At 48.5% G+C, this 12,454-nt stretch overlaps 1 protein-coding gene across 5 annotated transcripts in view; it reads left to right on the top strand.

The window, feature by feature from the left end:
* The window catches only part of REEP1 (receptor accessory protein 1), a 123,070-nt gene that overhangs the window by 98,095 nt on the left and 12,521 nt on the right, over positions 1–12,454 (top strand). For 3 of the 5 annotated variants that reach the window (XM_074397272.1, XM_074397275.1, XM_039476247.2), the window contains exon 6: positions 6,017–6,194. In XM_074397272.1, coding sequence (XP_074253373.1) covers positions 6,017–6,194 — 178 coding nt within the window. Of the gene's footprint in view, positions 1–6,016; positions 6,195–11,150; positions 11,187–12,454 lie in introns of all 5 variants that reach the window. The other 2 variants (XM_039476236.2, XM_039476243.2) reach the window with 1 other exon arrangement.

Raw genomic sequence — 12,454 nt, forward strand, 5'->3', positions numbered from 1 at the left:
AGAGATACCATGTACTCCTTCTTAGTTCTGTGTTGCTGTTGTTGTTTTTTTAATTACTCCTGTGTCTTTTTTTTTTTATTATTATTGCATTGGTCAGCATCATGCACACTATATATTCACAAAGTGTGGTCTTCAGGGTGGCCTTGAGAGAGTGCTGTGGGTGTTACTGAAAATTAAATTGTACTGATTTTTTAAAAGTAACGCGTGTTCTTGGTGCAGAATTCTAAAAGGACAAAAGAGAGTGTCCAATGAAGAGTAAGCCTCACTCTTACCCCTGCCTTCCACTGGCATGGTTGTTAAAGAAGAAATCATGTAGCCTTTCTGCAGGCACTTCTGCTATTCAGATACATCCCTGGCCATGAACGAGGTATTAAGTAGATCCCCATCTCCTCAGCAGACAAAACTGCAAAGACCTACTTGGGGTGGATTGAAGTGGCCGCTCTCAGTGGTGACAAATACTAACACATATTCCTTCTCTTTCCACCTGGTCTCCATCTTTACCCCACCAAGTCCTCCACCCACCCAAGTTCAATCACAGTCTCCTCTGGGACACCTTGCCTCTCCACTGTATGCCCTCTGTTCTCTGCACCCACAATCCTCCGATACTTCTCATACACTCCTCGTGGACACATCTCAAGGCTTGTTCAGCAGGATGCTCTTTCAGATCTGGGACCCTGGCTGATGCATCAGGCTGGGGTAGGGATTTCCCACTGTCACACTTCACCCAGGCGGCAGCTCCATAAATGGTCAAACATTCCTTCATGCAATTCCTTAACCCCTAATGTGTATCAAGTAGAGTGGTAGATGCCAAGGCTGCAATAGTGAATAAAACAGACAATAGCAATACTTAAATATCATTGTATGGAGAACAAGAGAGAAGGACAGCTCAAAGGCTGTAGTGACAGCATATTACAGGGAACTGGAATGAGTAGAGAAAGCTCCTTTGAGAAGTGCATCATGTCTTAATTAAGTTAGGACACTGTTTTTTCACTTAGAATGTTTATTTCTTCTTATTAAAAAGACTCTTAGATGTAATTTTTGTCACTTTTATATGTACATTAAAAGGAACACGTTAGCACAATAAATTATTAAGATCTTTCTTTCTTTCTTTTTTTTTTTTTTTTGAGACGGAGTTTTGCTCTTGTTACCCAGGCTGGAGTGCAATGGCGCAATCTCGGCTCACCGCAACCTCCGCTTCCTGGATTCAGGCAATTCTCCTGCCTCAGTCTCCTGAGTAGCTGGGATTACAGGCACGTGCCACCATGCCTAGCTAATTGTTGTATTTTTAGTAGAGACAGGGTTTCACCGTGTTGACCAGGATGGTCTCAATCTCTTGACCTCGTGATCCACCCACCTCGGCCTCCCAAAGTGCTAGGATTACAAGCGTGAGCCACCACACCTGGCTATTAAGATCTTTGTAACCTCACTTTTTCACTTTCATAGGTCTTGAGTTACTATTCAGCTCAGCGTGTCAATATCCACTTATGACCATGCCGTATCATTCTCTGTTTCTTCCAGTGTGTTGGGTGATGTCAAGCTATTGTTTCTGGGATTTTCATTCATGCCAGTTTTGATGCTGCCACTTTCTTGATCATACCAGAAGGTGTCAGTGAGATATGTGTTAGACAACTGAGATTCATATTCCTTTCTCAAGCAGTTCTTAAATGGTTTGTTAATTAAACACTCAGGGATTTCAGTTGCCTAGTTATGCCAGGGAGAATAACAACCAAGTACACCTATGTATAAGCATTGACAATGATGTCAGGGCAGCAGCAATTGTAAGACCCACCCCAGTTTCAGAGATGAAAAATATGTCTTGGAATTGATAAAAATCATTTTCAAGAAGTCTAGGAGTAGGTGGGTGTCATTATAATTCTGGTTACTTAGTGATGTCTTTTTAAATTTTAAAAATAGAGACAGGGGTCTACCTATGTTGCCCAGGCTGGTTTCGAACTCCTGGGCTTCAGCAGTCCTCCTGCCTCAGCCTCCAAAGTGCTGGAATTACAGGCATGTGCCACCAGATGGGCCTTCTCAGAGCTTTTAATACAATAATGTGGCTCAAGGAATTATGGGGACTATGGCATTAACCCTTCCCAAATATGGAGAATCCAAGTTTATTTTCCCAAAGTAGGGAACCCCATTTTGCAGACTACCAGTAAACAACTCATGCTTCTTTCCAGAGGAGAATGGTCTAGAATAAAAAGATTCTACAGAGCAGAGCTGAACTGACAGTGTGGAATGGAGTTTGCAGGAAGTGAATAGGAATGAGATTTTGTGTAGCGACTAAGGGCTGAAAGGTTTACAAATGAAAGAGGCATATTGATTTTTTTCTTTTTTTTTTTTTTTGAAACGGAGTTTCTGCTCTTGTTACCCAGGCTGGAGGGCAATGTCGTGATCTCGGCTCACTACAACCTCCATCTCCCAGGTTCAAGAGATTCTCCTGCCTCAGCCTCCCGAGTAGCTGGGATTATAGGTGTGCACCACCACACCCGACTAATTTTGTATTTTTAGTAGAGACGGGGTTTCACTATATTGGTCAGGCTGACCTCAAGTGATCCACCCACCTCAGCCTCCCAAAGTGCTGGGATTACAGGCGTGAGCCATGGTGCCTGCCAGGCATATTGATTTTAGCCATCTCAAAGTGTTTTGACAGGCAAGGGCTAATTTGTTTTCAAGAGTCTTGTATATACACCACTATAATTTCCTCTGACACAGGCCTAGGTTTGATACTGAGCTATTATTATCTTCCTCTCTTTCCTAACCTCTGCCACTGCCAGTGATGTTGGAGCTAGACTGGTTGGCTTCTGGGAGTGGAATGGAGCACTTCCCTAAAATGAACATGTACGATGCCTACTGCTGCTTTCTCTCACATATGTTGCTGAGCAACAGCGTGCAAGAAGTGGCGAACTGTGGTGAGGGAATTTGTCCCTGGCTGTTTATTTTTGCTTGGGGTCATGAAGCCCCTCCTGGTCCTTTTGACCAAAGTGATCTTTTCCACCTCTGCTTTCTCTTTTTTTTTTTTTTTTTTTTTTTTTGAGACGGAGTATTGCTCTATAGCCAAGCTGGAGTGCAGTGGCGCAATCTCGGCTCACTGCAACCTCCGCCTCCTGGGTTCAAGCGATTCTTCCGCCTCAACCTCTCAAGTAGCTGGGACCACAGGCGCGTGCCACCACACCCAGCTAATTTTTTTTGTATTTTTGTTAGAGACGGGGTTTCACCATGTTGGTCAGGATGGTCTCGATCTCTTGACCTCGTGATCTGCCCGCCTTGGCCTCCCAAAGTGCTGGGACTACAGGTGTGAGCCCCCGCACCCAGCCCCACCTCTGCTTTCAATAGCAACCTTTGTGTCTTAGGCAGTAGCCACAACATCAACATCATTATCATCAAAGTTGACATTTTTTAACACTGAATATGCATTGGGCTATGTGATGGGTATCTTAAGGACGTAATCTCGTTGAATCCACACCAGCAGCCAGCCATGTGGATGCTTTTCTGCAAATGATGGTGTTGAGGCGGAGAGAGGTGAGGATCACTCAGCTGTTAAATGACAGGGCTGGAATTTGAATCCAGGCCTGACTGGGGAACTACTGTTCTCAGTTTTCACTTTCTGTAGCTTCTGGCAGGGCAGCTCTGTGTTGTATCTGTACATTTGTCTTTTTACGCTTTCTCAGAAATCAAGCTGTACTGATGATGTTTCCTATTAACACCTAGCACCATGTCTTGCCCATAAAAGGTATCTGATAATTGTTGAACATGTAAAATAAATGAAGAAATGAGAGGATGAATGAAAAGAGTGAGTCAGTGAATGGTTTGCCTAAACACTAGCCTAACATTGAGTTACTCACTTATAATTAGCAGAATATTTTCTCACTCATTTCAGAATCAAGTTTGCTCCTTAATCACCAAATTTCTTCTAAATTCTAGATGCCACCTAGAATGCTTCTGAGTAAAGTAATCATGGATCATTGGCTGTTATATTTGAAGGAGTTATATAATGGGTGGCTGGCTGGTCCAGCTGTCATTTTGTGGGCAAAGACCACCCAGCTATTCTTGTCGAGGACGTGAGGCCTTGGACCCTTGCCCACCATCATTCTAGAGCAGTGTCAGAGGCAACCAGGGTGATTTCTGTCTTTTTTCACATGATATCCTTCTTGGCCTGTATTTACACTACTAATTGTATTTATTTGATTATTTAAATAGTTTTCTTTGTGTTTTTGTTGTTAGTTTCCTGGTGACATGATTTTTTGTATCTTTGGTAGGTTGGGAACAGCTCTATTTCATATTTTAATGCATCTTGGTTTTAGTCTGGCATTTCTTTGTTTCTTTTTATTTTTTTGAGACAGAGTCTCACTTTGTCACTCAGACCAGAGTGGAGTGGTGTGATCAGGGCTCATTACAGCCTCTACCTCGGGCTCAGGCAGTCCTCCCACCTCAGCATTCTGAGTAGCTGGAACTACAAGCATATACACCGTGCCCAGTTAGTTAAAAAAAAAATTTTTTTTTTATATACAGTGTCTCACTATGTTGCCCATGCTGGTCTCGAACTCCTGGACTCAAGCAATCCTCCTGCCTCAGCCTCCCAAAGTACTAGGATTACAGGCATGAGCCACCAGGCCTGGCCTCTTCTGGCATTTCTTCCAAACCTGCCTGCAAACCCCTTTTGTTTCCCTTTAATGAACTCATTTTGCATTTGCTCCTTGATCCTATCTGGATCTTTCACTTCAGTGAATTGCTGTGCTTTGTTGGTTCATTTTTATTATTTTTTTTATTATGTAAAACAAAAAAAATCTTCCAAACCTTTCTCTCACCTCTGAAAACCTCTTACTCAATGGTTTTGGCCCTTGCTTGTTTCATCAATCTCACCAACAGTCCTCTTGTCAGCGACTTGAATTGATTTTGTGCTGATTTGTTGGTTCTGTCTGTTGTGCAATATTGTCCCCAAGTCCCCCAGATCTCTGAGACCACTCTTTCCTTCATTATCCAAGTGGCACAGAATACCTCTCCCATGCCACTGCAGTGCCATGTACCCAAGGGAAGCCTGCACACCCTCCAGGCTTCCTTCTTTCTGAAGATGCTGGAGTTCATTCGTTTGCCTGATAGTTACTTGCCTGTCACTTCTTGCTCCAAATCCTAGCCCAGTTCTCAATTGCCCCAGTCTCCTCCCACTCTCAGGTTTCCTTAGCCTCTCTCTGCAGCCCCTGAGGCACACTTAAAGCAATGCCACCATCCCTGAGCCTTCACTGTGATCATTTTCACTCTGACACATTCTCATCCAGACAGAGAGGAGCTGCTCTTTCATAAGTAAAATGCATTGATCTTGCTTTCCTAAACAAAAGAACAGTTCCCCCCTGAGATTAATTCTCTGTCTCCCTCAGAATATGAAATGGTTATAGTCAGCAAGAGTTTTTTAATATCATTTTTTTCCTTCCTGATTCATTACTTTTATGAAGCTGAAATGCATCAGTGGAAGTAAATGTGCCTTGTAGACATAATATGCTATACAGATAAAAGAAATTTCTGTTGTCAAACGTTTAAAAAAATATTGTCTGCATTTTGTGTCCTTTGAAAATAATAAGAACTAAGCACATAGAATATTAGCTTTTAATTCCCTGACCAGATTCTCACATACTGAGAAAAACACAGATACATGCGGATTTTTATTTATGTAAAGCAAGAGAAACAGCAGATGGCCTGGAGGGAGTAGGAGCTGCAGGCAGTAGTCATGCCCTTGGCCCTGGGTCTGTCTGAGGTGCCGGATCATCTTGGAAGTATCTGAGGGCAAGGAGGGAGCCTGGAGCCAAAGGAGTGATTGCTGAGCCCCAGAGGAGGCACTGGAAAATTCTGGGGTTTGACCCTCTCTGTGTTTCCAGCAGCTAGGCCTGGGGCACCTGCCCCTTTGCAGAGTTGATCTAGGTCTTGATCTCTGCCTTGCTGACCGTCAGAGCTCCCTCTTGGCCTTTGAGTCTGACCTGTGGAGCAGGACCTCTGATGTGTGCCCCTCCTGTGTTGTATCCAGGGACAAGGTGCCTTATCGGAGAGACTGCGGAGCTTCAGCATGCAGGACCTCAGCACCATCAGGGGAGATGGCACCCCTGCTCCTTCAGGCCCCCCACCACCAGGGTCTGGGCGGCCCAGCGGCAAACATGGCCAGCCCAAGATGTCCAGGAGTGCTTCTGAGAGCGCTAGCAGCTCAGGTAGGTGTCACTTTACTTTTCCTCTTTCCCTCTCCTTGGGCCTCGCTTTCATTGAGAGAGGCCCAGTCTACCATGTGGCGTGCAGCCTGGCCCTGGCCCCATGGACCTGCCATCAACAGAGGTGTCCATCAGATCATGCCAGGTCAGCCAAGGGGCGAGCACCCCTCAGGTCAGGCCAGAAGCTGACCTGGCAACTCTGATCAGGCAAAGGGCTAGGTCACCTGTACCAAAGGGTCCCCGCTCCTCTATCTGATTGCTTAGGGAATTGGGGGTAGTTGGAGGATAGTGTCTAGACCAGGCGTCCCCAGACTTTTTACACAGGGAGCCAGTTCACTGTCCCTCAGACTGTTGGAGGGCCGCCACATACTGTGCTCCTCTCACTGACCACCAATGAAAGAGGTGCCCCTTCCTGAAGTGCAGCGGGGGCCGGGATAAATGGCCTCAGGGGGCCGCATGCAGCCCGCGGGCCGGGCGATAGTCTGGGGACGCCTGGTCTAGGCCAAGCCTGGAGGCAGCAGGTACAACAGGACCTGGGCCCTGGGAGTCTTCTGTGTCCTCTTCTCAGACTCCAGGGAGGCGTGCCTGTTGACACCTGAGTGCTGTCTTCTCACCGGGGCTTACTGCTCTCACGGGCCCCCTTCCCTGCCTGAAAATTGCCTGTTCTCTTTCTCACTCTGCTGTCTTCTTCTCATCTCTGACCCTTCATGCATCTCACACCACCCACAGCCTCTGCATACCAAGGGCCATGCTAGCTCTGAGCTGTAGTTCCTATACCGGCCGGGACCTTACAGTAACCACAGCTCTGCCTCCAATGTCTGACTCTGGTGTCACATGCCCATCATGGGGTTGCTGGCATTGGGGGTGACCTGGGGACCTTGTTAAACGTGCAAAGTCCTGGGCCCATCTGTAGAGGCTTCCGTAGGTCTGGGGTGAGACCCAGAATTGTGATTTCATTCAGTAGTAGCCATATTTGGGACCCCCCGGCATCAGATCCACCAGTGTGGGTTTCAGGCTCATGGAGGGAGGGGCATGGGCTAGGAGCACACAGTTTTACAGGCGGCTCCTTAGGAGGATGACAGGGGCCTTGACTCTCAGTTGCTGAGCACAGAAGCTGCCCAGGACTGATGGTGGAGGTGTGGGGGACAGTTCTCGATCATCACCTCTGCCTCCCTGTGGTTGGAGGGGTGGGAATCAAGCCACTCTTTTGGAATCTATGTCCATAATGTATGTCTGGTGGCTGCCTGGCCCTTAAATTTATAAAGGCAGATGTCTGGCCACCTGTGACTGTGTGCTATAAGGTGCAGCCTGCAGGGGACACCTGGGCCATAAGCCCCATGTCCTGACAGACCCCATCTGATTCTCAGGGGTCTTAGACATGGACAGGGAGGCCTGAGGCCTGCGGCTGCCTCGGAATGACAACTCATGCTCAGAGCCAAGTGCAGCTCAGGGCTTCGTTCCTTCCCTCCCCGTCAGCAGTGTCTCCTTGGCCCTTCACAGGTCTGAAGACTGTGGTTTTTCTACTGGGAGATGTTTTAACCCTGTCACAGCTGAAAGCAGGGCAGGGATGGAATCGCAAAAGGCCAGGCAGGGAATGACTCAGGGATCTTTCCGTTAACTCCACTGATTTTACTGGTAAAGAGACAGAGGTGCAGGGAAGGGTACTGTGCAGGGTCACCCATGGTGGGCTGCGGTAGAGCGTGGCCTCCTGACTCCCAGGCCAGTGCCCTTCGCCACTCACTCGTCAACCTTCCAGGTTTTGTCAAGCATCTAGAGCTTCTGATCTGCCAGAAACTGCCCCAGAAACAGGGGTACAACACAGAGTTAGGTCTCAGCTCCCTACTGCATCAGCTCATCGTCTGCCAAGCCTCAGGTGAAAACTGCCCCTTAAATGGAAAAAGGGCCTCAGTTCAGTGAAACCCACAGGGCAGAGCAAGAACCAGTGGGGTGAAGTTCCAGGGGGCTAGCCACTTGCTCACTGCATGACCCAGGCAAGCTGCACCCTCTCTGCACCCCAGACTCCTTATCTGTTCAAGGAATAACACCCCTTTGTAGGGTTGTTGTGAGGATTCAAATGAAATAAGCCATGTAAAAGTGCTTATGGTCACGCCTGGCATCAATACACAGTAGCTGTTATCATCGTTCTTGTTGTAATTTGTCTGTTTTGAGAGGGCGTGTTGTCATGCTGTAAGTGTCCAGGAGAGAAATGGACCATCTTGGGAAGTAGTGAGATCCCTGACATTGGAAGGACCCAAGCCAAAGTTGGATGGTCAGGTTCGAGGGAGGGATTCCTGCTTTGGCTAGGAAGTGGGCCTAGGTGGCCCTGGGGTCCCTTTGCCTCCAAGAGTTTGCATTGCCATTACAGAGGTGAGCCTAGTGGAGGAGGCAGGCTCAGAGTTTGTGTACTGGGCTGAGGCCCCCAGCCCCAGATTGCTGGCTTCCTGCCTAGACCTCTGCTGGTGACTTATTCGGGGCAGCCTCAGAACTGGGAACGCCAGAAGCTGGCAGGGTCTGCAGGGAGATGGGAGTGTCTTCTGGGCCTGGAGCATCTTCCCAGCCCAGCACCACGTAGAAAAGCATTTGGGATGATTTGCTTTGGTGCTGGCTCTGCCACTCTCCATGAGCAGAGATGGTGATGTCCCTGCCATGCCCCAAGGAGGCAGTGGGGAGCAAGAGGACCGGCTGTGCTTCACCATGCCCAGCCCTCCTCACTGCCGCCCCACTTGGCCTCAGCACCTAAGACCATAGCGGGCAAAGAGGAAAGGTGCAACCCAGCAGGGAGGCCAGGGGCAGTGTGGTACTCTTCCCAACTGTTCTGGAGCCTAAAATAAAAGCCATCTCAAAAAGGAAGACAGGTGAAAGGTGGCCTGGGCCTGGATATGGGGCAAGATTGGCTGGGGGCTGTCATATCCTCAAGTAAGGTCAACGTGCCTGGGAGGAAGTCTAGCAGAGGAAGCCCTTCCCAGCTCAGCCCCCAGTGTGGGCCTCAGATGCCAGAAAGGGCCCCAGAAGAGGGAAGGAGGCCAGACTTCATCCTGGCTGGGTGATGCCAGGCCTGTGCAGACATGGCATTCATTCCTGCTGAGCCTCAATTCAGCCTCAGAACTTCTCTCAGAACCCAGGCAGACGCTACCATAGGATTTGACCTTGGCACAGAAGACAGACCGGATTCCCTTAAGCTTTCTTCTTTGTAAAAAAGGCCCAATAATCTCTATTCAGCCTATGGCTTAGGGTTCTGAGGAGAGCAAACCAGAGAATTTGCAAACCCCTGGCCAGGTGGCAGGAGTTGAAGACAACCTGGAGAGAGGTGGGAGCTGTACCCTGTGGAATCCTTTGCAGCCGCTGGAAGCAACAGATTTACATGTACACACAGTGGAACTTGAAAGCGTGATGCCAGGTGAAGAAAAGTACAAACAGAATGAGATTTTATCTAGCAATTTATGTACAATAAAAATATATGCCCATCATGCAAAGTAACAATACAAAGTTTATACAAAGAACATGTTGAAACAAAAAGTTGCATATTAAAATGTTAAAACTGACACTCCTTGAGGAGGAAGGAGAATGTGAGTGGGGTGTTGGAATAAAAGTCATGTAAAGGCACATAAAAAGTGAGGAGGGTGGCTGGGCACATTGGCTCATGCCTGTAATCCCAGCACTTTGGGAGGTCGAGGTGGGTGGATCACTTGAGGTCAGGAGTTCAAGACCAGCCTGGCCATCATGGAGAAACCCTGTCTCTACTGAAAATACAAAATTAGCCAGGTGTGGTGGCGCATGCCTGTAATCCCAGCTACTCGGGAGGCTGAGGCAGGAGAATTGCTTGAACCTGGGAGGCAGAGGTTGTAGTGAGCCGAGATCACACCCTTGCACTGCAGCCTGGGCAACAAGAGCAAAACTGTGTCTAAAAAAAAAGTGAGGAGGATCCCATGAACCAGTCCAGACCATTTGCTGTAAGCTGAGAAGGGACATCCACATGACCTCCTGCATCTTCAGGAAAAGAAGGAAGATGCTGCAAATGAGGGTGGGAGAAAGGGGCATGAAGACTGTCCCTGCACAGTCACTCAGTGCTGCAAGCTCCTGGCTGGCAGACAAGGATTCTGTGCTTCCCTCTGGAAACACCCACACAGCATACCCACCACATGTCTGGCACACAAGAGATCTCTACATGTGCTCTGAGGACACAGGGTCTGGGCGTTGGAGAAAGGGAAGAGGAGTTCTCTCCTGCTGCTTTCAGCAGCCAGAATGAGGCTGGGCAGTGCACTTGGCTTGACCCTCTCTCTCTTGCCTGAAGTTTTCCTCTTTGCTTAAAGGGTCAGGGCGGGTGGGGACTGACATGGCCCTCTCTGCAGAATGAGCTGAGAGGTGTGTAGTCAGATACCATACACTGAATGCCTAGCACTGGACACCAGGAAGGGTACAAGAAATGTTGAAAGAATGATCCTAGCCTTCCATGGACTTGGAATCATTCAATGAGCATGTATTTAGTGAGCACCCTATGTCAAGGCCCAATGTACACCAAGACCAGTGGCCTGTACAAGGCAGCAGCCAGTTAGGCCTTTGCAAATGCCCAGACACGAAGTACTTTGGGGTTCAGAGGTGAGTCTGAGGAGGTTTCCTGGGGGACATTCTGAACTGAAAAGCGGAGAGAGGAGGAGGCTGTGGGCAGGGGTGCTTGCAGTTATCTCCCAGAGGAAACTTTGACTCTGTCTCCTGCCTTCCCTGCGGGGTGCAAGGACTGACTTTGTGGTCCAGGTGAGGTTATTTTCTGCACCTGAGAGGAAACTGAATCTGAGATGACTCTTTCCCCACTTTGGTGTCTCTACAGAGACCCACATTCCTGGGATCCCTAGTTTGTACACACTGGGATCCCCATACCTCTCCAGGGCCTCCCTGTTTGCCTGTGGCTGGTTCCTGCCCAGGGGGAATGTCACTGATGGTGCCCCCACCCCATTCCCACAGTGTGTACCTGCTGCTCCACCTGCAGGACCCGGAAAGGTGAGTAAGCAGCCAGCCTCTCCGCAGTGTGCTGGGCTCTCACTCAGGAAGAGCTTCTAACCAGGAGCGGGCACCTGACCCTGGGGCTCCCTTTCAGCTGCATGGTCATAGGGAGGGGTCAGGAGGTTAACTCTTTATAACAGCAAACACAGTAGTTTACAGTTTCTGTGAGCTAGAAATTTGGGAGCGGCTTAACTGGGTGGTTCTGGCTCAGGGTCTCTCAAGAGGTTGCCGTCAAGATGTCAGCCCAGGCTGAGTCATTGGAGGGCTTGATGAAACTGGAGGATCCACTTTCAAGATAGTGCTCTTATGGCTGTTGGCTGGAGGCTCCTTATCTCATGGGCTTCTCCAGGGCTGCTTAAGTGTCCTTACAACATGGCAAGCGGCTTGGCCTGGAGTGAGCCATTCAAGAGAGAGGGCAGGCAGGAAGCCAGGGTACCTTTTCTGTCCTAGGCTTTGAAGTCACACTCATCACTCCTGCCTTATTCTATTTGTTGGAAGCAAGTCATTAAGCCTAGCCCATGTTCAAGGGGAGGAGAATTAATCTCCACCTCTTGAAGGGAGGAGCATCGAAGAATGTATAGAGATATCTTAAAACCACCACAGGGTCACTGAGCACAGTGGCTCATGCCTGTAATCCCAGAACTTTGGGAGGCAGAAGTGGGAGGATTGCTTGAGCCCAGGAGTTTGAGACCAACCTGGGCAACATAGGGATAATTCATCTCTACAATTAAAAAAAAAACAAAAAACCAAGCATGGTGTGCACCTGTAGTCCCAACTACTTGAGAGGCTGAGGAAGGAGAATTGCTTGAGCCTGGGAGGTCAAGGTTGCAGTGAGCCGTGATTGTGCTATTGCACTTGAGCTTGGTGGCAGAGCAAGACCCTGTCTCAAAAAAAAAAAAAAAGCCACAACAGAGTCACACTTCCTTGTGCTCCAGGTAAGGACACAGGGACTTACTAAGGTCCTCTGAAATGATGAAGTCCTAAAGTTCCAGGGGTTTCTGGTCCTGGTGCAGCCAAGGGAGCCCTGGTCCTGCTTTGCCACTTACTAGCTGTGCAACTGTGTGAATCCCCTAACCACTGTGAGCTTCAGTTCCTCCTCTTAAAATGGAGATGAGATCCCTGCTTCCTGACCTCACTGTGCTGTTGTGAAAGTGGCCATGAAAGGGCCATAATAATCCTGGGAAGGATGATGATGATGATGACGACAATGATGGTGGTGGTGGTGGTAATGATGGTGATGCTGGTGGTGGTGGTGATAGCCTGGA

This window comes from Saimiri boliviensis, chromosome 1 (genome assembly GCF_048565385.1).
Source record: "Saimiri boliviensis isolate mSaiBol1 chromosome 1, mSaiBol1.pri, whole genome shotgun sequence".
In the NCBI taxonomy this organism is placed as follows: domain Eukaryota; kingdom Metazoa; phylum Chordata; class Mammalia; order Primates; family Cebidae; genus Saimiri; species Saimiri boliviensis.